This window comes from Dermacentor albipictus, unplaced genomic scaffold, assembly GCF_038994185.2.
Source record: "Dermacentor albipictus isolate Rhodes 1998 colony unplaced genomic scaffold, USDA_Dalb.pri_finalv2 scaffold_17, whole genome shotgun sequence".
Taxonomy (NCBI): domain Eukaryota; kingdom Metazoa; phylum Arthropoda; class Arachnida; order Ixodida; family Ixodidae; genus Dermacentor; species Dermacentor albipictus.
Window position 1 is genome coordinate 7,496,563 of NW_027225571.1, and position 24,194 is coordinate 7,520,756.

Consider the following 24,194-nt stretch of genomic DNA (forward strand, 5'->3'; position numbering starts at 1 on the left):
GTAAACTTTTTTGGTCGACTGTACATGCGGCCCACGTGACGTCAGTGCGCAAGCTGCCACTTCCGTCGCGTACGCTCAAAATGACGCCCAAGGTCAAGACCTCCTTGACGCGCGCGATTCCTGCGCGTCTACCCTCTTTAGACGCGCACGCTCTCGCAGACGCGTGACGCCTAGCCAGGCGCGCACGATTAACCGCGTGTGGTTGGGCCTTAAGCAGCTAACCCAGCAACAAACAGTGATCAATTTCTCGTCTGTTGACGTCACACCACCTGCGCCACACGCGTCCTCTTCTATATGCCCGATCAGAAAACCAGGCTTTCGCGACGGAATGCACAGCGTATACAGCTTTCTTCCGATTATTGTCTTTTCTGCCGCTCCCTAATCGGTCGTGGTTACCAGGAGCGCCTTTAGCACGGACGACTCGTGTTGCCCTGAGCTGCTTATAAAACAGCGCCTGTTCCACCAACTGCTCGAAACGGGCGCGTAAAGAACGACGCGTTGTTATTCATCGCCACAATGGATTTCGCCGCGTCGAGCATGCCGTATAACGAAGAATTGGAGGACGGGCACGTCATGCAAGGTGAGAAGTGAAAGTGAAGGCTTCTCCATGTGTATTCACAGGGTTCGTGGGAACCTCGTTAAGTCGCGTGGTTATTTGCGCCAATCCTGCCATTTAATCGACGGTTGGTTCGTAGGTCTCTGATCGCCAGTCATAAGAAACCGGATGTGGTAACATACAGGTTGTCCAAAGTATTACGCAGCAAGGTTTAAAAAATATGCAAATGCCACGTAGCTGGACAGAACCAAGGTAACGTTGTTTGCCGTCGCTTGGAGATACCCAAATTATTTTTTTTGCATTCCGCCTAATTATATAATTACTCTTATTGTCAATGAGGAAATTGTAGAGTGACGTGAAACACTCCCGAAACGGCTTTCTTTTGCTCAATATGTGCTACATGAAAGCGTTTTTCCGAGCGTGAAAGGAGCCTGCGAATAAACGCAAAGTGCCTCGAGCGGCCAGTCGCGCGGCAATATAATGCCGCTCAAAGAAATTCTAGTGGATTTGAAAGATAAGGCTGTCCTCGATAATAGTTATCGGTGGATTCTACTGGGATTTTCGAAAGGCTGCGGCTAAAATTGCGTCTGACGTCTCCCTTCAACTTTATTTCACAGGTACGTTAGACTGATTGGGTAGTGCTTTTACGCAAGTCAGTCCGTCGTGTTCCGTCGGTTTTTTGCATGTTGCGCTAATATACGTCGGGCATAAGCACGCAGAAAAGCTAAATACATGCTTCCCTCGCGTCAGCGTGCCTGTCTCGGCGCAGCTCGTGCAGACCGCCGTGCTCATCACTGCCGCAACAATTGCTACACCCGCTTCCGTAGTGTTCACGCGCGCTTTCATAGCCAAAAAACAAAACGCATTCTATTCGGTGCCCTTCAACGCGATACTATGACAACGTGTGCTCATTAAGAACGTGCCATCAACGTGTCGATGCACGTTTTAACAGCATCCTCAATATGAGTGAAATTGCTATTAACATCACGGCGCAAGCTAATTTGTTCAAATCTATCGAAAGACTTCTCACTGGGGAAATCTTTAGTGTCCGGTCCGAAGTGCCCAGATACTACGGTGTGCCTCATAATAAGGTCATACTTTTGGCACGTAAAACCCCATAATTTAATTTTTGTGCGGTGGAAGTTTTGCGCTGCTTAACACACCTTAGGTTAGATCTTGTATACATACATAAATACCCAAGACTGCATGGCCATGGGAACTGCCGTCGTCGCAGTAGCAGAATTTGTAGTGCAACGCGCGCATAATGCAGAGGTTGTGGATTCGGCTCTCACCGTCAGCAAGTTGAGTGTTCCTCCATTTCCCATGAGCTTCTCATTTTTCGCACTTCGATTAGAAACTACAAATAATTTATCCTATGCTTTCCGTTTCTTCATTACCTGTTGCTTTCACATTGTTCTGACTAACAAATACGTGAGAGCGTTCTTACAAATCCGGGCCCCTCGGTTCCCCTTCTTTTCGTCCGATACTTGACAATCGGCTATATCGTGCTTATGGCCTACCAATTAGTCTTTCTTGCAGCCTAGTCATGTAGGAGTTTTATCTCTTACATTACAACCAGTGATGCTTTTCTTTTAAAGGCTCAGTATTTTTTCTAGGGCACACAAATACCCCCTTAGCGTTTTATTTTCCTTTTCCATAACTTCTGATATTTTTTCAACAACTATTTATTATGCGTTTTTGAAAAGTTGGTCAGTTTCAAATGCCTGTCATTTTTGGAAAGCTTGTTTGCCGCCAGGCTTAAAGGTGTCAAGTGGCTATCGGCTTTTCATGTATTTCTTTGCATGACTGTTGTGATCTTGTGCTTAAAGCTATCTTAATTGTGCGTGATAGCTGACTGTCTATTCAGTGCAAGCATGTTCCTAATTATACCGAAACAAATATTCAAGCTGTATATATGTGCGTCTGCGTTTGTCTATTTGATATTCGATACTTACTAACTAGTATTCGATTGGTATTTGAAAAAATCGATATTTGATCGTCTACCTCTAATATTTACATACTAAATTATGACAGCTTAAATTTTTTCATTATCTTCAGATTGGAAGGTTACAAATACAGCACGGTTCAAAGGAGCAGAAGCAACGTAGTTGCTTGTGCTCCTTTGAACCGTGCTACGAACTTGCTCCTTTGAACGTGCTACGTGCTCCTTTGAACTTTGCTACGAGCACAAGCAACGTAGTTGCTTGTGCTCGTAGCAACCAACACCAAGGCAAAAAAGTACGTTAGAGAGATTACAACTAAGAATGACTTCTTAAAAGAGCGTTTTAAACCAAGCAGTATTTGCTGGTCGGATTCATTCACCATAGGAATTTTAACAGTAAATCAGTGGAACTCTCGTTCCATAGTTTCCGCTGCCACAGATTTATTATATCTTATTTCTAAATATTCTCCAAATATTATAATTTTACGAGAAACTTGGCTTGCTGCTGGTCAGACTTTTCATCTAAAAAATTTCCGATGTTTTCGATTGGATCGCCTATCTCGAGGTGGTGGTTTAATTTTCTTTGTCTCATCAAACATCTCGCCATAGAGCTACTATAGCATACCAGAGAATGTCCCCAGACTGTGAAATCTTAGCACTAGATACAATACTTCCTGGTTGCACACCGTTTTCTATATTTAACACGTACTTCCCCACTGGAGTGCAAGATACCCATTGTTTAGATGCTTCTATGGCTTGCAGTCAGAAGAACATCATACTAGTGGGATATTTTAATTGTCATCATGTATCGTGGGGCTTCCGAACGGACACTTGTGGCAAACGCTTGTGGGGTTGGGTCTTAGCGAATCATTTCTCTTCCTTAAATTCGAGAGCACGTACTTTTGTTCGTAGTCGACGCGATCTGCCCTAGATCTTACGTTTGCTACCTCGAGCATGTCTGTAACCTCCAGGACGACTTGATTCCGGAACTAACAGTGATCATCTCCCTATCATTTTTGAACTACTTACCCCGTTAGTTAGTTTAGTTAGTAGAGTGCGCACTTTTGTTAATTACGAAAAATTTAAAAATGCGTTAAAATGAGATATACAAGCTCAGGAGGGCATGGAGACGGATATCTAAGCAATGAGCCTATGTTCAATTCTAAAGCAATCATAAAAAAATAGATCAATTTGTTGTTCAATCTACTAAGGGTGGATTATATTGTCCCTGGTGGAATTCTGACTGCGAGCAAGATTTTATACGTAGAAAAGCTGCGTGGAAAGAAAGATTTATACAACCAATGTCCTGGTAATTGGGCTGATTTTACATATATAACTACTAAGGAGGATTATGATTCCAAGCACTACAGATACCTTTCGAAGTCTAGCAATAAAAAAGCCCTGTTTAAATTTCTTCAATCTCGTAAAGTTATAGCGGTACCCGTGAATGTTGACTCTGTCGTTCTATCAGCAAACAAATTATCGGAATCAATTGAGAAAATTGCTCAAGGACTTGCAGGACGTTTAAAGCATAAATTGCCGATAGGACTAAAGAAACCTCCCTTGAGAGACGACTTTGTAACAGTAACAGCGACAGAGCTTGAAGGCATTATTAGTTCGTTACAGGCGTCAGCCCCAGGTCCACATGGCATTAAAACAGGAATGCTAAAAGTTTTGTTTGATTATGCGGCCTCAGGACCTGCTAAATATACTAAATTTCTTTCTTAAATATTCATGGGTTCCAAGAGAGTGGAGAGTAGCTTAAGTTATCCCACTATTGAAGAAAAAAGCAGATAAACTTGACTTAGACAACATTAGACCAATTGTTATAGACAACGCAAAAGTTGACATGTACATAAAGGACACAGATTGGATTTCACTTTTACATTTAGACCAAGCCAGTTTATATGCCAAATTTGTTGAAACTTTCAGGATGATATACGTAAAGTCCTCTAAAATCATAACAATCAAGCAAAGAAATCCTAATACCAGATGGATTACGAGTGATATTATTGAGTTATGCTTTCAAAAAGACAAAGCACGGCAGAGGTGCAGAAAAGAGCCAGGCAACGAACAACACAGAGTGGAATTTCGAACTTTACGAAATGCGGCGACAGCTAAGTTACGCCTGGAAAAAAGAAAATATTTGATGCGCCGATTTTCGGAATGCAAAAAGGACGTGAAAAAGACTTGGACTGCGGCAAACGAATTAATGGGCAGATCCAAACGAGCTAGCGTCGATGATACCGTGAAAACAAATTTCCCAAATGAAAACTTACAGATGCTATGCAATAAATTTAATGAAACTTTTACTTCTGCAGCAGAGAAGCTGAAAAAAACGGAGAGTGACCAACATTTAGAATACGAGCCGAAACGCACATGCGCGTATTCAGCTTATCTTCCAGCGATCACCGAAGTTGGTTCTTTGGACGATAATTCAAGGCATGGCAAAGTTCAAGCCACCGGGGTTTGATAAAATCCGCCCTCGAGATTTGTACTTCAACTTTCACAGACTAAAAGAAGTACTTTTAAAGATTCTAAACGGAATTTTCGAAACGGGCATAATACCCAAAGAACTAAAAATTTGAATCGTAAGACCTGTCTACAAAAACGGAAAGAGAAGTGATTGCGCAAACTACAGACCGATAGCAATATTGTCCACAATAGCGCATATAATGGAAACATATGTGGTCTCTGTAATGCAGTCATTCTGTGAAAAGTATTCTCTGAATAACATGGCACAGTTTGGTTTTACGAAGAATAAAAACACAATTAGTCTGCTTGAAGAATTCTCTGACTATATTAGTACATCAATAGAAAATAATAATGTAGTGTTAGCCCTATTTTTAGACCTATCAAAGGCTCTTGACACAGTAGTACATAAGATATTACTCAACAAGCTAAAGAATCTAGGATTCAGAGGTCACTTCTATAATTTTTTCTAAATTATTTTACTGATCGACTACAATGCGTTAAACTTGATGATAGCTACAGCAATTTCAAATTAATAACGTGTGCTGTGCCCCAAGGAAGCACGCTAGGGCCAATACTCTTTAATATATATGTCTCAGATCTCGGCCTCCTACCACTGAAATCAAAACTTTTTCAGTACGCTGATGACACTGCGATAGCGCTACACATGAGTGACTATAACTCGGGATGTCAAATCTTCCAAAGAGACATATCAGTAATCGTAGAATGGTTCGCACATAATTCAATTTTTATAAATCATCAAAAAACTAAACTAATCTGCTTCAGGAATCCACATAAGGTGCTTGCATTTAACATGAATGTATATTTGCACGCTCCACATTGCAACGCATGTATTTGTCAACCATTACAGTTTGAGCGTGTGGTCAAGTATATAGGAATTTTTTTCGATCAGCATCTAACCTGGAATAACCATGTCATACACGTTTGTGGAAAGCTAAGAGCTGTCACGGCCATGATGTATAGTCTGCGCGGGAAAACGCCTATTAACCTAAGAGTTACAATATACAAGGCATTAGCAAAATCGGTAATTACATATGGTATAACATTATATGGTACATGTTCTGACTATAAAAAGCAAGCGATTGATCGCGTAGTCAAGCGAATTGTCAACAGCATAACTTATGGAACCGGACTAGAACAATCAGAGAGAAAAGAAAAGTATAACATTCTAGCAATACTTCCAGTACAGGAGCTATTTAAGTATGTGGTTGTAACACGTTATTATTATTCAAATTCTTTTAAAGTATTGGTAAAAAAAGATGTTGGGTTACGAAAAACAGAAAGGTATTTTAAGCCAAGGGTGTTAACAAACTATGGAAAGAAAACAAGAAAGTACTATGTCCCTGATACCTTTAATGAACTTGATGCAACGCTGTATGATATCAATTCAAAAGGTAAAATGATGAAAAATGTGAGGAAATGGTATTCGACTGTTTATTGTAATATGTGATTTCTTATTGGGATTCTTACGTGACTGGAAAACGTAGTATTTATTCTTTGTGTGTTAGAATATTTTACTTTGAAGTTGTATAATTTTGAACGGTAATTGTATGTTTCATATCTTTATTGAAAGCTGTACCACCTGCTGCTTGGTCTTCTAACAAGCACTATGTGCTTAGATTGACCAGCAAACAAAATCTGTCAACAAATGTATTTGAAATAAAGTCTGATTGATTGATTGATTGATTGATTGATTGATTGATCTTACCTCCAATGTCGTCAAATTATAAGAAAGGGTTCTTCACGGCCGTATAACAAATTTTATGCAAGATGATACCCTTCTCTGCCCTTTTCAGATTGGATTTCGTCCCAGCCATTCCATATGGTGCGCCCATGTAGATTTAGAGAGCCGCATTAGACTTCCTCACTGCAAACAAGAGTACGCAGCTTTGGTGATGCTAGATGTACCAAAAGCATGAGACTCTGTAGAATATTGTATTCTATTCGATAAGCTTCAGTGTACGAATTTCCCGAAATATATAACCGCTTGGATCTATGAATTTATAAGGGATAGGGAGTTTCATTGTTGCCAACATGGTATTTCGACGTCTAGACACAAGCAGACAAGACGTGTACCACACGGTTCCGTTATTTCCCCTACATTATTTAACATTTTGCTAAGCGCAATTCATTTGTCTCCTGAGGTACATGTTTATGTTTATGCGGACAATATCGCATTGCTTACATCCGCAAGACGAAGTCACAGATCGGCTCCGTGATTGCTAGCCAATTACGCAGTGCTAATTACCTCAAACTAAAGTTTTGCTTGCACCAATGTGTCCGTGAAGGCGAGCGGCGTCGACCGATACCAGCTGACCCCAGAGGTGCGTTTTTCTTTGCCACATCTTGTGACTACTTCTACTGCCGCCGTGCGAAGGATTGCTAGGCTTAGGCGTGTTCCGCGGACGCTAGGCCCAACACCGTCGCACCGACAGCGGCCTGCCGTACTCCTCGGCGGCTGCCGCTCGTCAGCTCCGAGATGGAGGCGCCCGCTCAAACAACAATGGTCGTGGACAATCACATGTGCGTTCAAATTCAATGAAAAGAGTTATCACTCGATGAATACCACAACGACGCCGGATGGACGCTCGCGGGGGAACGCATGTCGAGGCTGCGCCAGCTGACCCCCGCCAGCGGCCAGCCCGATGGACCCGGCGGGAGTCAAACAAGCACGAGGTCGAAATTCAACAAGAACGTCAGAGCCTCGGTTATCAAGGCAGCACGCATGCCAGCCATGCCACTAGAAGAAAGCAAGATAGTTGTTAGACCCAGAGGTGGACTGGACATCGTCAAGACCGTCACCACCACCGTCGCTGCGGCCATACTCGTTGCGGCCAAGGTCACGAGCGACAAAAGCGCCGCGGACACCATCAGCCCCAACACGCAACAGAACATCATGGTCGTCAGTACACCGAATGAAGGCAACGCGGCAAGGTACGCTAAAATCCAGGAAATCTCTATTCAAGGCACACCCTACGAGGTCAGCGCATATCGCACAGCAGCTCACGACACCGTGAAGGGCGTCATCAGAAGCATCCCCATCGACGCGAGCGCCGACGAGCTAGATGGAAACATCGTCAACGAGAGAAATCCGCTAGCAGTGGCCGCAAAAAGTATTAGAAGCACGACCACTGCGATCGTGGTGTTGCAGGGACCCAAGGTACCTAACTTCGTCCGATACGGAGTCACCCTGATACCGCGCCGCCTCTACAGGAAACAGATCGACGTCTGTCAGCAGTGCGCCCGAGTGGGACACCGCAAGGACGTGTACCCGACCCTCACAATCAAGATGTGCCTGGCCAGCGGACTCGCGAACCCTACGGAAGATCATCGCTGTACCCCAAAATGTAAGTTGTGTGAGGGCGAACACCCGACCAGAGGCCGAACGTGGAAGGCGAAATACAAGATCCCCTACGTAGTACGCAAGCGACAATGGGAGCGCCGACAGGCCGTACGCCAGCTGCTGTCGGAGTGCGATTTCCCGCCACTCGACAAGACGCCAGATGCGCGAAACTCAAGGACCCCTTCGGAGAACCGCGCTCCTAAATCCAGAGACAGCAGCTGCTCCCAGAGAAGCCTCAGCAGCAAAAGGTCACCATCACGTGAGCGAGTGAGCTGGGTCGACGCAGTGAAAGGGAACAATATAAGGAGCGCGCAGAAAATCACCGAAGCCACGAAGAAAGAAGATATTGCGAGACAGCTGTTAAGTCTCAACGGTTTTATTGCGCCGGTCGCGCGCTGAAGACGATGACGCTGGCCATGATGATGAATATATACAGATGAAAAAGATGAAGGGGTAATATAATGCTCACGCAGTTTCCCCCGCGCGTGGAAGCGGCCAACCTGGCCGCTGGTTATGGCGGGAAACGCCGTATGAAAGGTTTTAAACGCGAAACATGCACAATTTCTGTGGCACGGTAGCGGCCGTCGCGGAACAAATGGAGTGACACGATAGTTAACTGGCGAAGTCTGTTCCCGAACAATGTAGGGCCCGATAAAACGGGACTAAAATTTCTCGCACAATCCAGGAGCGCGAAATGGGGTCCACAGTAACACTTCGTCTCCAGGGTGGAAGGAAACGACACGGTGAGATGCATCATAGCGAATTTTGGGGTCTTGTTGACTGGCGTCGCTGTTGAGGCGGGCAAGTCGGCGACACCGGGCAACGCGCGAAACGAACTGCTCACACACTGATGTGGACGAAGGCACGGGAACACCGAAGAAAGAAGCGTCGAGGATAGTGAGCGGTTGGCGACCATACTCGAGGAAAAAGGGCGAGTATGCCGTAGTGCGTTGGACGGCCGTGTTGTATGCGAAAGTGACGAATGGTAGAATGACATCCCAATTGGTGTGGTCAGGGTTGATGTACATAGATATCATGTCGGAGAGCGTGCCATGAAAGCGCTCTGTGAGACCATTAGTTTGAGGGTGGTAGCTGGAAGTCGTTTTATGGATGGTATTGCACGCACGGAGAACACCTTCGAGAAGTTTAGAGAAAAAGGTCCTGCCGCGGTCACTCGAAAGGACACGTGGGGCTCCATGCGATAAAAAGATGGCTTCCAAGGAAAAGGCTGCAACCTCCTCTGCGGATCCCGAAGATAGTGTGGCTGTTTCAGCGTACCGTGTCAAGTGGTCTACAGCTGTGACGATCCATCGTTTACCGCCAGTGGTTAAGGGTAGTGGTCCATAAAGGTCGATACCAACGACTGCGAAAGGAGCTTCAGGACACGGGACAGGTTGGAGCAGTCCAGCCGGAGGTGAGGTCAGTCGTTTGCGGTGTTGGCAGAGCGAACAGGAAGCCACGTATTTCGCTACGCTGGTTGCAAGTCCAGGCCAAGAGAAGCGGCTGCGAATTCGCTCGTAGGTTTTATGGAAACCAAAGTGACCGGCAGTGGGATCGCCGTGAAAGGTGTCCAATATCTGGGCCCGAAGTGATTGGGGGAACGACAGGAACCCAACGGTGTCCTTCGGGATAAAATACGTACCGGTATAATATCGAATTTTCGATCTTGAAGTTCTTCAACTGCCGATGGAGCCGAGCGTAAGGTGGGCGAGATGATCCGCGAATACGCTCCATAACGAGTGGCAGTAGGAGTGACTACGTTGGCAAGAGGCAAACGTATGAGAATGGCTTGATGGGAGCCGGTCGGCAGCAGCGAGCGAAGGGAATGCAGACGACGCGCCCTGTGGTTTTCTCACGGAAGGTGGAGAGCAAGCAGCGTTTGAAGACGGTGGTAAGGGACAACGAGAGAGAGCATCGGCATCCTGGTGTTTCTTTCCAGACTTGTAGGTGACGTCGAAGTCGTATTCTTGTAGACGGAGTATCCAACGGCCGAGACGTCCCGTTAAATTATTTAGCGTCGCCAACTAGAACAAGGCGTGGTGATCAGTAACGACCGTAAAGTGGCGGCCGTACAGATAAGGCCGACATTTTTGGAACGACCAAACAACGGCAAGACACTCTTGCTCGGTAATCGTATAATTTTTCTCTGCAACTGTTAGCGTGCGACTTGCCTATGCAACCACACATTCTTCAGAATTTTGCTGACGTGGCAGAAGAACAGCGCCGATACCGTGTCCGCTGGCGTCAGTATGTAGAAGAGTGGGTGCAGTGTGGTCGAAATGGCAAAGCACAGGTTCGGACGTGAGGGCACGCTTGAGGGCGTCAAAAGCAGTTTGGCATTCGTCCGACCATACGTAGGGAGCTCCAGAAGGAAGGAGTTGATGGAGCGGCGCCGCAATGGTGGCAAAGTTACGTATGAAGCGCCGGAAATACGAAGCTAGGCCAAGGAAGCTACGCACGTCTTTGGCGCGTTGAGGCCTGGGGAAGCGGAGGACAGCGGTAATCTTGTCGGGGTCGGGTCGAAGGCCCTTCTTGATGACAAGGTGTCCGAGCACTTTAATGGTTTTTCTGGCGAAGTGGCACTTTTTTGTATTCAGCTGAAGGCCAGCAGCTGACAGGCATGTCAGGACTTCGTCGAGGCGCTGCAAGTGCTGATGGAAGGTCGACGAAAATATGATGATGTCGTCAAGGTAGCACAAGCAAGTCTTCCACTTTAGGCCCCGTAGTTTGCTATCAATCATCCGCTCAAATGTGGCGGGAGCAATACACAGGCCGAAAGGCATTACGTTAAATTCGTAAAATTAATCGGGTGTGGCAAAGGTGGTTTTCTCCTTGTCTGCTTCGTGCATGGGTATCTGCCATGCAGTATCCGGAGCGTAGACCAAGGCTGGAGAAATACTCCGCGCCTTGTAATGAATCTAACGCATCATCGATTCGGGGCAGTGGATCTTTGCGGGTTATTTTGTTCAAGGCATGGTAGTCTACGCAAAATCGCACTGAGCCGTCTTTCTTACGCACCAAAATGACAGGTGACGACCAAGGACTTGCTACCAAGGACTTGCTAGTATGCCACGTTTCAGCATGTCGGCAACGTGGGTATCGATGATCTGTCGTTAAGCGGAAGAAACGTGATATGGCCGCCGGCGCACTACGGTAGTTCCATCTGTGTGTATGCGATGAGCCGTCGCAGAAGTCTGCCCCAGAAGACGAGAGTGGACGTCGAAGCAGTCTTTATGCTTGGATAACAACGCCAATAACTCCCCCGTCTGCTGCGGCGTTAGATCGGAGCTGATGGTACTAGCGAGATCAGAAGCAGGGACCGGATCCATAGCTGTGGGTGGTTGTGAAACAGCAGTAGTCGAGGTAAGCGCAGAGACAGGCTGAGTGTCCAAGACGCACATGAGAATGGCACCTTTAGAAAGCAGGCCTGGCTTATCGGTTGTGTTGATTACAGCCAAAGTGGCAGTGTCGTTGGTGAAGGGAACAAGGCTGGGTGCCACAGCAATCCCTTTGAATAGGCAGCGGGCTGACGGTACAACTAAAACGTCACCATCGGTGATGTCAGAGTTATCTGCAAGGAGTTGTTCGCAACCAGGTGGCACCATACAATTGTCAGCAGTTCGTAAGCGAAGGCGCGGTTCGTGCACGTCGTCTGAATTGTCGGTCTCTGTCAAGTTATCGAGGCGTTCACGGCACGAGATGAAAGCCGACGCCGAAGGGAGAAAGTGCCACCCTAGTATAAGCATGTGAGCACAGGAAGTCAACACTGCGAACTGGATATGGTGGCGTATCCCGTCGGTCGAAACTCTAATGGTGCATTGCGCCGATGGCCGAATCACCACATTATTCGCACCACGAAGAACTCCACTGTAAGGTGTAGTTACTTTGCGTAGACGAACGCACAAGCCAGCGTGAATAGTAGAAATAGCTGCTCCCGTATCATGCAATGCTAGGACTGGTACATCTTCTACGCACACGAATAAAGTATTGGCCGGGCACGCTGGAGGAATTGTAGTCTGTGCGAGCCATGCAGCTTTCCCTCCAAAAACTGCACCGTCTAGTTTTCCGATCGGTAGTCAGGAGTACGGGTGGCCGGTTGTAGGGGTGATGTCGAGCGGCGGCGCCCTGGACGGTAGTTGCGAGGCGCTTCGGGAGGTGGAGAAAATGAGCGTGGGGAGAGTCGGCGCTGGTAAGGACTCGGAGGAAGCAACGGGTCTCTCTCATAAATATCGTAGCCACGGCGTTCATCCTGTTGTCGTCTTCGGCAAAAACGCGATATGTCACCGCGATTACCACAATAGTAACAAATGAGGCGGTGCGTAGGCCGGGTAGTGTAATATCCTGTGGCAGGCGGACGGGGTGGTAGAGTCGCCAGATGGTTGGGGGCAGTAGCAGGAGCAGGAGGCGCTGTCCGAACGAACGCTGGTTGCATAGCCGCAACCTAAGCATACGTGGTGGATTGTGAAGGAGGGCCACAGCTCGCAGCGGAGGTCATCGAGAATAGCTCCTCTTTGATGATGTCGGGCAGGCCAGGAACCGAAGGCTGAGGCTGAAGAACGAGGGGACTGAGCAGGCCACACGCTTGGAGCTCTTCGCGTATGAGAGCCTGAATCAGCATACGCAGGTCGGTATCTGACGAAGGAAGCGCGTCACCGGCGGCAGGTTGTAAACGTATAGCCTGCAGTACATCCAGGTGCTGGCAAGTCGCGATCACCTCGTTAACGGTATTAGGATTCTTGATCGCCAGTGCATTGAACGCGATGTGAGCAATGCCCTTTAGGATGTGATGAACACGATCAGATTCCGTCATGGTGGCGTCAACACGGCTACAAAGAGCGAGGACGTCCTCGATATAAGATATGTATGTTTCCCCGCGAAGTTGCGTGCCTCCATCAAGCTTTCTCTTGGCGACCTCAGAGCGGACGTTGAGAGCGCCCAAAATCTGCCGAAGCTGGTGTTTGAATGCCGCCCAGTGAGGCAAGATGTTCTCGTGGTGGAGGAACCAAGTCCTGGCAATGTCAGTGAGGTAGAATGCGACGTTGCGAAGCTTGTGCATGGCATTCCACCGGTTAGACTCACTCACGCGGTCATAATTGTCCAGCCAGTCATCAACGTCGTCACTACGAAGGCCAGCGAACATGGTGGGATCACGCTGCCGTGTGCTGACGGTCGATGGAACGACTGGTGGGGAAGAGACGGTGACGCCGGCGGCTCCTGGAGGATCTTCTCGAGGCATCCTGGTGGAAAGTTGGAGCAAGCGGCGGCCTGAACGAAGCTCCAGGGAAACTAGAAGGCGTAGAGAACCAAGGGATCGAGAGCAGCCTCCACCACTTGCGAGACAGCTGTTAAGCCTCAACGGTTTTATTGCGCCGGTCATGCGCTGAGGACGATGACGCTGGCCATGATGATGAATATATACAGATGAAGAAGATGAAGGGGTAATATAATGCTCACAATGTGAACAAGGTACGTGAGCGACCATCAACAACCTCACGAGAGAGATCGCCGAGATCCGTCAGTTGCTGCTATGCAACAACGAGCCTCTACAGAGACCCACGCCAAGTACAAGCAAGACCTAGGAAACAACCACGAACATGCAGAAGACAGCCATAGAGGAACTGGCACCGAAGAAGCGAGCCATCGAGACCACGCGCAGGCAAACAGAAAACGATCGCATCGACAGCCTCGAAGCCTTATAAGGGCGTCTGGTTGTGGATAGGTGGCTGACCCATTGTCCCAGCTGACGTCCTCACGAGTGTGACTCGGCTGGCGGCAATCTGCGGTCCTGGGAATAGAAGACAGCAGATCACTTCTCTTTCGCGCGTTGCTGGTTCACGGAAAGGGCGTCTGGTTGTGGATAGGCAGCTGACTCATTGTCCCAGCTGACGTCTTCACGAGCGTGACTCGGCTGGCGGCAATCTGCGGTCCTGGGAATAGTAGACAGCTGATCACTTCTCTTTCGCACGTTGCTGGTTCACGGAAATGGCGTCTGGTTGTGGATAGGCGGCTGATCCATTGTCCCATCTGACGTCTTCACGAGCGTGCCTCCACTGGCGGCAGTCCGCAGTCCTGAGAATAGTAGACAGCTGATCACTTCTCTTTCGCGCGTTGCTGGTTCGCGGAAAGGGCGTCTGGTTGTGGATAGGCGGCTGATCCATTGTCCCATCTGACGTCTTCACGAGCGTGCCTCCAGTGGCGGCAGTCCGCAGTCCTGGGAATAGTAGACAGCTGATCACTTCTCTTTCGCGCGTTGCTAGTTCGCGGAAAGGGCGTATGGTTGTCGATAGGCGGCTGATCCATTGTCCCAGCTGACGTTGTAAATCCTCGTCGTGGCTTGATCCTTTGTTCTAGGCGACGTTGGTTCGCAAAAGTTCTCCTGTAGAGCTTGACAGTTCGAGGAAAGGATCCCTCTAAAGTTGCACACACACAAAGGGGCCTGTGAGCATTGCGGGGTGCCAGCCAGACCGGTAACCCTTCGAGACAACCACGACAAATAGGGAATTCACCCTTCGTTTCGATGAGGCATGGTGATCGAGCATCCTTTTTGCACGGGGTGCTTCACGCCAACCGTAACACAGGCGAGAGTCGAATGACGGAGCTCGAATGAAGACGATGTAACACAGGCGAGAGTCGAATGACGGAGCTCGAATGAAGACGATGCCACGGCCACGTCGGCAACGCGATACATGAGCATAATGCCCAGCAGCTCAAGTTGGTAGGCAATGCCTTAAGCCCGCCGGCGTACGAGTACAGACCGACAGACAGAGACATACATACAGACAGACAGACAGAGACAGACAGAGACATACAGACAGAGACAAATAGACAGAGACAGACAGACAGACAGACAGACCAATGCCTCTTTTATTAGATGCCTGCCGCGTGAGCTGAGAAGCTGGTTCGTGCCCCTCTCCTCTTTACTTTTCCCCACCCGGGTTAATCCGGGTCGGTTGCGAGCGCTAGCTGCGGTGGCCGCTGCAAACATAAATCACGTAGCCCTGCCTCCGAGATTTTAGCAGCGCCTGTTGCGATCCCGGAGGCAGGACCCGCGGTCTCTCGTCAAGCCATTAGTCGAGCGTGCGCCAGTCGTCACTTCCTCCGCAACAGGAAGTGGGTCGGCTGCGAGCGCCATCTCTCCGCGACTGCCCTGAACTACGGGAGCCTCTGCTCCAATGGGAAGACTAGCGACGCGGTAGGCCTCTAGTAAAGGAGGCATTGGACAGACAGACAGACAGATCACGGACGCATGCCTGAAAAGGCGGGGCACTCGCCATGGTGGCATAGTGGTTTGGGCGTTGCGCTGCTAAGCCCGAGGGCAAAGTTCAAGCCACCGGGGTTTGATAAAATCCGCCCTCGAGATTTGTACTTCAACTTTCACAGACTAAAAGAAGTACTTTTAAAGATTCTAAACGGAATTTTCGAAACGGGCATAATACCCAAAGAACTAAAAATTTGAATCGTAAGACCTGTCTACAAAAACGGAAAGAGAAGTGATTGCGCAAACTACAGACCGATAGCAATATTGTCCACAATAGCGCATATAATGGAAACATATGTGGTCTCTGTAATGCAGTCATTCTGTGAAAAGTATTCTCTGAATAACATGGCACAGTTTGGTTTTACGAAGAATAAAAACACAATTAGTCTGCTTGAAGAATTCTCTGACTATATTAGTACATCAATAGAAAATAATAATGTAGTGTTAGCCCTATTTTTAGACCTATCAAAGGCTCTTGACACAGTAGTACATAAGATATTACTCAACAAGCTAAAGAATCTAGGATTCAGAGGTCACTTCTATAATTTTTTCTAAATTATTTTACTGATCGACTACAATGCGTTAAACTTGATGATAGCTACAGCAATTTCAAATTAATAACGTGTGCTGTGCCCCAAGGAAGCACGCTAGGGCCAATACTCTTTAATATATATGTCTCAGATCTCGGCCTCCTACCACTGAAATCAAAACTTTTTCAGTACGCTGATGACACTGCGATAGCGCTACACATGAGTGACTATAACTCGGGATGTCAAATCTTCCAAAGAGACATATCAGTAATCGTAGAATGGTTCGCACATAATTCAATTTTTATAAATCATCAAAAAACTAAACTAATCTGCTTCAGGAATCCACATAAGGTGCTTGCATTTAACATGAATGTATATTTGCACGCTCCACATTGCAACGCATGTATTTGTCAACCATTACAGTTTGAGCGTGTGGTCAAGTATATAGGAATTTTTTTCGATCAGCATCTAACCTGGAATAACCATGTCATACACGTTTGTGGAAAGCTAAGAGCTGTCACGGCCATGATGTATAGTCTGCGCGGGAAAACGCCTATTAACCTAAGAGTTACAATATACAAGGCATTAGCAAAATCGGTAATTACATATGGTATAACATTATATGGTACATGTTCTGACTATAAAAAGCAAGCGATTGATCGCGTAGTCAAGCGAATTGTCAACAGCATAACTTATGGAACCGGACTAGAACAATCAGAGAGAAAAGAAAAGTATAACATTCTAGCAATACTTCCAGTACAGGAGCTATTTAAGTATGTGGTTGTAACACGTTATTATTATTCAAATTCTTTTAAAGTATTGGTAAAAAAAGATGTTGGGTTACGAAAAACAGAAAGGTATTTTAAGCCAAGGGTGTTAACAAACTATGGAAAGAAAACAAGAAAGTACTATGTCCCTGATACCTTTAATGAACTTGATGCAACGCTGTATGATATCAATTCAAAAGGTAAAATGATGAAAAATGTGAGGAAATGGTATTCGACTGTTTATTGTAATATGTGATTTCTTATTGGGATTCTTACGTGACTGGAAAACGTAGTATTTATTCTTTGTGTGTTAGAATATTTTACTTTGAAGTTGTATAATTTTGAACGGTAATTGTATGTTTCATATCTTTATTGAAAGCTGTACCACCTGCTGCTTGGTCTTCTAACAAGCACTATGTGCTTAGATTGACCAGCAAACAAAATCTGTCAACAAATGTATTTGAAATAAAGTCTGATTGATTGATTGATTGATTGATTGATTGATCTTACCTCCAATGTCGTCAAATTATAAGAAAGGGTTCTTCACGGCCGTATAACAAATTTTATGCAAGATGATACCCTTCTCTGCCCTTTTCAGATTGGATTTCGTCCCAGCCATTCCATATGGTGCGCCCATGTAGATTTAGAGAGCCGCATTAGACTTCCTCACTGCAAACAAGAGTACGCAGCTTTGGTGATGCTAGATGTACCAAAAGCATGAGACTCTGTAGAATATTGTATTCTATTCGATAAGCTTCAGTGTACGAATTTCCCGAAATATATAACCGCTTGGATCTATGAATTTATAAGGGATAGAGAGTTTCATTGTTGCCAACATGGTATTTCGACGTCTAGACACAAGCAGACAAGACGTGTACCACACGGTTCCGTTATTTCCCCTATATTATTTAACATTTTGCTAAGCGCAATTCATTTGTCTCCTGAGGTACATGTTTATGTTTATGCGGACAATATCGCATTGCTTACATCCGCAAGACGAAGTCACAGATCGGCTCCGTGATTGCTAGCCAATTACGCAGTGCTAATTACCTCAAACTAAAGTTTTGCTTGCACCAATGTGTCCGTGAAGGCGAGCGGCGTCGACCGATACCAGCTGACCCCAGAGGTGCGTTTTTCTTTGCCACATCTTGTGACTACTTCTACTGCCGCCGTGCGAAGGATTGCTAGGCTTAGGCGTGTTCCGCGGACGCTAGGCCCAACACCGTCGCACCGACAGCGGCCTGCCGTACTCCTCGGCGGCTGCCGCTCGTCAGCTCCGAGATGGAGGCGCCCGCTCAAACAACAATGGTCGTGGACAATCACATGTGCGTTCAAATTCAATGAAAAGAGTTATCACTCGATGAATACCACAACGACGCCGGATGGACGCTCGCGGGGGAACGCATGTCGAGGCTGCGCCAGCTGACCCCCGCCAGCGGCCAGCCCGATGGACCCGGCGGGAGTCAAACAAGCACGAGGTCGAAATTCAACAAGAACGTCAGAGCCTCGGTTATCAAGGCAGCACGCATGCCAGCCATGCCACTAGAAGAAAGCAAGATAGTTGTTAGACCCAGAGGTGGACTGGACATCGTCAAGACCGTCACCACCACCGTCGCTGCGGCCATACTCGTTGCGGCCAAGGTCACGAGCGACAAAAGCGCCGCGGACACCATCAGCCCCAACACGCAACAGAACATCATGGTCGTCAGTACACCGAATGAAGGCAACGCGGCAAGGTACGCTAAAATCCAGGAAATCTCTATTCAAGGCACACCCTACGAGGTCAGCGCATATCGCACAGCAGCTCACGACACCGTGAAGGGCGTCATCAGAAGCATCCCCATCGACGCGAGCGCCGACGAGCTAGATGGAAACATCGTCAACGAGAGAAATCCGCTAGCAGTGGCCGCAAAAAGTATTAGAAGCACGACCACTGCGATCGTGGTGTTGCAGGGACCCAAGGTACCTAACTTCGTCCGATACGGAGTCACCCTGATACCGCGCCGCCTCTACAGGAAACAGATCGACGTCTGTCAGCAGTGCGCCCGAGTGGGACACCGCAAGGACGTGTACCCGACCCTCACAATCAAGATGTGCCTGGCCAGCGGACTCGCGAACCCTACGGAAGATCATCGCTGTACCCCAAAATGTAAGTTGTGTGAGGGCGAACACCCGACCAGAGGCCGAACGTGGAAGGCGAAATACAAGATCCCCTACGTAGTACGCAAGCGACAATGGGAGCGCCGACAGGCCGTACGCCAGCTGCTGTCGGAGTGCGATTTCCCGCCACTCGACAAGACGCCAGATGCGCGAAACTCAAGGACCCCTTCGGAGAACCGCGCTCCTAAATCCAGAGACAGCAGCTGCTCCCAGAGAAGCCTCAGCAGCAAAAGGTCACCATCACGTGAGCGAGTGAGCTGGGTCGACGCAGTGAAAGGGAACAATATAAGGAGCGCGCAGAAAATCACCGAAGCCACGAAGAAAGAAGATATTGCGAGACAGCTGTTAAGTCTCAACGGTTTTATTGCGCCGGTCGCGCGCTGAAGACGATGACGCTGGCCATGATGATGAATATATACAGATGAAAAAGATGAAGGGGTAATATAATGCTCACGCAGTTTCCCCCGCGCGTGGAAGCGGCCAACCTGGCCGCTGGTTATGGCGGGAAACGCCGTATGAAAGGTTTTAAACGCGAAACATGCACAATTTCTGTGGCACGGTAGCGGCCGTCGCGGAACAAATGGAGTGACACGATAGTTAACTGGCGAAGTCTGTTCCCGAACAATGTAGGGCCCGATAAAACGGGACTAAAATTTCTCGCACAATCCAGGAGCGCGAAATGGGGTCCACAGTAACACTTCGTCTCCAGGGTGGAAGGAAACGACACGGTGAGATGCATCATAGCGAATTTTGGGGTCTTGTTGACTGGCGTCGCTGTTGAGGCGGGCAAGTCGGCGACACCGGGCAACGCGCGAAACGAACTGCTCACACACTGATGTGGACGAAGGCACGGGAACACCGAAGAAAGAAGCGTCGAGGATAGTGAGCGGTTGGCGACCATACTCGAGGAAAAAGGGCGAGTATGCCGTAGTGCGTTGGACGGCCGTGTTGTATGCGAAAGTGACGAATGGTAGAATGACATCCCAATTGGTGTGGTCAGGGTTGATGTACATAGATATCATGTCGGAGAGCGTGCCATGAAAGCGCTCTGTGAGACCATTAGTTTGAGGGTGGTAGCTGGAAGTCGTTTTATGGATGGTATTGCACGCACGGAGAACACCTTCGAGAAGTTTAGAGAAAAAGGTCCTGCCGCGGTCACTCGAAAGGACACGTGGGGCTCCATGCGATAAAAAGATGGCTTCCAAGGAAAAGGCTGCAACCTCCTCTGCGGATCCCGAAGATAGTGTGGCTGTTTCAGCGTACCGTGTCAAGTGGTCTACAGCTGTGACGATCCATCGTTTACCGCCAGTGGTTAAGGGTAGTGGTCCATAAAGGTCGATACCAACGACTGCGAAAGGAGCTTCAGGACACGGGACAGGTTGGAGCAGTCCAGCCGGAGGTGAGGTCAGTCGTTTGCGGTGTTGGCAGAGCGAACAGGAAGCCACGTATTTCGCTACGCTGGTTGCAAGTCCAGGCCAAGAGAAGCGGCTGCGAATTCGCTCGTAGGTTTTATGGAAACCAAAGTGACCGGCAGTGGGATCGCCGTGAAAGGTGTCCAATATCTGGGCCCGAAGTGATTGGGGGAACGACAGGAACCCAACGGTGTCCTTCGGGATAAAATACGTACCGGTATAATATCGAATTTTCGATCTTGAAGTTCTTCAACTGCCGATGGAGCCGAGCGTAAGGTGGGCGAGATGATCCGCGAATACGCTCCATAACGAGTGGCAGTAGGAGTGACTACGTTGGCAAGAGGCAAACGTATGAGAATGGCTTGATGGGAGCCGGTCGGCAGCAGCGAGCGAAGGGAATGCAGACGACGCGCCCTGTGGTTTTCTCACGGAAGGTGGAGAGCAAGCAGCGTTTGAAGACGGTGGTAAGGGACAACGAGAGAGAGCATCGGCATCCTGGTGTTTCTTTCCAGACTTGTAGGTGACGTCGAAGTCGTATTCTTGTAGACGGAGTATCCAACGGCCGAGACGTCCCGTTAAATTATTTAGCGTCGCCAACTAGAACAAGGCGTGGTGATCAGTAACGACCGTAAAGTGGCGGCCGTACAGATAAGGCCGACATTTTTGGAACGACCAAACAACGGCAAGACACTCTTGCTCGGTAATCGTATAATTTTTCTCTGCAACTGTTAGCGTGCGACTTGCCTCTGCAACCACACATTCTTCAGAATTTTGCTGACGTGGCAGAAGAACAGCGCCGATACCGTGTCCGCTGGCGTCAGTATGTAGAAGAGTGGGTGCAGTGTGGTCGAAATGGCAAAGCACAGGTTCGGACGTGAGGGCACGCTTGAGGGCGTCAAAAGCAGTTTGGCATTCGTCCGACCATACGTAGGGAGCTCCAGAAGGAAGGAGTTGATGGAGCGGCGCCGCAATGGTGGCAAAGTTACGTATGAAGCGCCGGAAATACGAAGCTAGGCCAAGGAAGCTACGCACGTCTTTGGCGCGTTGAGGCCTGGGGAAGCGGAGGACAGCGGTAATCTTGTCGGGGTCGGGTCGAAGGCCCTTCTTGATGACAAGGTGTCCGAGCACTTTAATGGTTTTTCTGGCGAAGTGGCACTTTTTTGTATTCAGCTGAAGGCCAGCAGCTGACAGGCATGTCAGGACTTCGTCGAGGCGCTGCAAGTGCTGATGGAAGGTCGACGAAAATATGATGATGTCGTCAAGGTAGCACAAGCAAGTCTTCCACTTTAGGCCCCGTAGTTTGCTATCAATCATCCGCTCAAATGTGGCGGGAGCAATACACAGGCCGAAAGGCATTACGTTAAATTCGTAAAATTAATCGGGTGTGGCAAAGGTGGTTTTCTCCTTGTCTGCTTCGTGCATGGGTATCTGCCATGCAGTATCCGGAGCGTAGACCAAGGCTGGAGAAATACTCCGCGCCTTGTAATGAATCTAACGCATCATCGATTCGGGGCAGTGGATCTTTGCGGGTTATTTTGTTCAAGGCATGGTAGTCTACGCAAAATCGCACTGAGCCGTCTTTCTTACGCACCAAAATGACAGGTGACGACCAAGGACTTGCTACCAAGGACTTGCTAGTATGCCACGTTTCAGCATGTCGGCAACGTGGGTATCGATGATCTGTCGTTAAGCGGAAGAAACGTGATATGGCCGCCGGCGCACTACGGTAGTTCCATCTGTGTGTATGCGATGAGCCGTCGCAGAAGTCTGCCCCAGAAGACGAGAGTGGACGTCGAAGCAGTCTTTATGCTTGGATAACAACGCCAATAACTCCCCCGTCTGCTGCGGCGTTAGATCGGAGCTGATGGTACTAGCGAGATCAGAAGCAGGGACCGGATCCATAGCTGTGGGTGGTTGTGAAACAGCAGTAGTCGAGGTAAGCGCAGAGACAGGCTGAGTGTCCAAGACGCACATGAGAATGGCACCTTTAGAAAGCAGGCCTGGCTTATCGGTTGTGTTGATTACAGCCAAAGTGGCAGTGTCGTTGGTGAAGGGAACAAGGCTGGGTGCCACAGCAATCCCTTTGAATAGGCAGCGGGCTGACGGTACAACTAAAACGTCACCATCGGTGATGTCAGAGTTATCTGCAAGGAGTTGTTCGCAACCAGGTGGCACCATACAATTGTCAGCAGTTCGTAAGCGAAGGCGCGGTTCGTGCACGTCGTCTGAATTGTCGGTCTCTGTCAAGTTATCGAGGCGTTCACGGCACGAGATGAAAGCCGACGCCGAAGGGAGAAAGTGCCACCCTAGTATAAGCATGTGAGCACAGGAAGTCAACACTGCGAACTGGATATGGTGGCGTATCCCGTCGGTCGAAACTCTAATGGTGCATTGCGCCGATGGCCGAATCACCACATTATTCGCACCACGAAGAACTCCACTGTAAGGTGTAGTTACTTTGCGTAGACGAACGCACAAGCCAGCGTGAATAGTAGAAATAGCTGCTCCCGTATCATGCAATGCTAGGACTGGTACATCTTCTACGCACACGAATAAAGTATTGGCCGGGCACGCTGGAGGAATTGTAGTCTGTGCGAGCCATGCAGCTTTCCCTCCAAAAACTGCACCGTCTAGTTTTCCGATCGGTAGTCAGGAGTACGGGTGGCCGGTTGTAGGGGTGATGTCGAGCGGCGGCGCCCTGGACGGTAGTTGCGAGGCGCTTCGGGAGGTGGAGAAAATGAGCGTGGGGAGAGTCGGCGCTGGTAAGGACTCGGAGGAAGCAACGGGTCTCTCTCATAAATATCGTAGCCACGGCGTTCATCCTGTTGTCGTCTTCGGCAAAAACGCGATATGTCACCGCGATTACCACAATAGTAACAAATGAGGCGGTGCGTAGGCCGGGTAGTGTAATATCCTGTGGCAGGCGGACGGGGTGGTAGAGTCGCCAGATGGTTGGGGGCAGTAGCAGGAGCAGGAGGCGCTGTCCGAACGAACGCTGGTTGCATAGCCGCAACCTAAGCATACGTGGTGGATTGTGAAGGAGGGCCACAGCTCGCAGCGGAGGTCATCGAGAATAGCTCCTCTTTGATGATGTCGGGCAGGCCAGGAACCGAAGGCTGAGGCTGAAGAACGAGGGGACTGAGCAGGCCACACGCTTGGAGCTCTTCGCGTATGAGAGCCTGAATCAGCATACGCAGGTCGGTATCTGACGAAGGAAGCGCGTCACCGGCGGCAGGTTGTAAACGTATAGCCTGCAGTACATCCAGGTGCTGGCAAGTCGCGATCACCTCGTTAACGGTATTAGGATTCTTGATCGCCAGTGCATTGAACGCGATGTGAGCAATGCCCTTTAGGATGTGATGAACACGATCAGATTCCGTCATGGTGGCGTCAACACGGCTACAAAGAGCGAGGACGTCCTCGATATAAGATATGTATGTTTCCCCGCGAAGTTGCGTGCCTCCATCAAGCTTTCTCTTGGCGACCTCAGAGCGGACGTTGAGAGCGCCCAAAATCTGCCGAAGCTGGTGTTTGAATGCCGCCCAGTGAGGCAAGATGTTCTCGTGGTGGAGGAACCAAGTCCTGGCAATGTCAGTGAGGTAGAATGCGACGTTGCGAAGCTTGTGCATGGCATTCCACCGGTTAGACTCACTCACGCGGTCATAATTGTCCAGCCAGTCATCAACGTCGTCACTACGAAGGCCAGCGAACATGGTGGGATCACGCTGCCGTG

The 24,194-nt window shown here is 48.5% G+C and overlaps 1 protein-coding gene and 1 pseudogene across 2 annotated transcripts in view; both read left to right on the top strand.

Moving 5' to 3' along the window:
* The first annotated feature begins 331 nt into the window (after nucleotides 1-331).
* LOC139051974 (monocarboxylate transporter 12-like) overlaps nucleotides 332-24,194 on the top strand; it is a 73,556-nt gene continuing 49,693 nt past the window's right edge. For both annotated transcript variants that reach the window (XM_070529030.1, XM_070529036.1), the window contains exon 1: nucleotides 332-580. In XM_070529030.1, the coding sequence (XP_070385131.1) occupies nucleotides 517-580 (64 nt within the window). In that variant the 5' untranslated portion in view covers nucleotides 332-516. The remainder of the gene's footprint in view (nucleotides 581-24,194) is intronic.
* LOC139052037 (uncharacterized) lies at nucleotides 7,513-8,733 on the top strand (annotated as a pseudogene).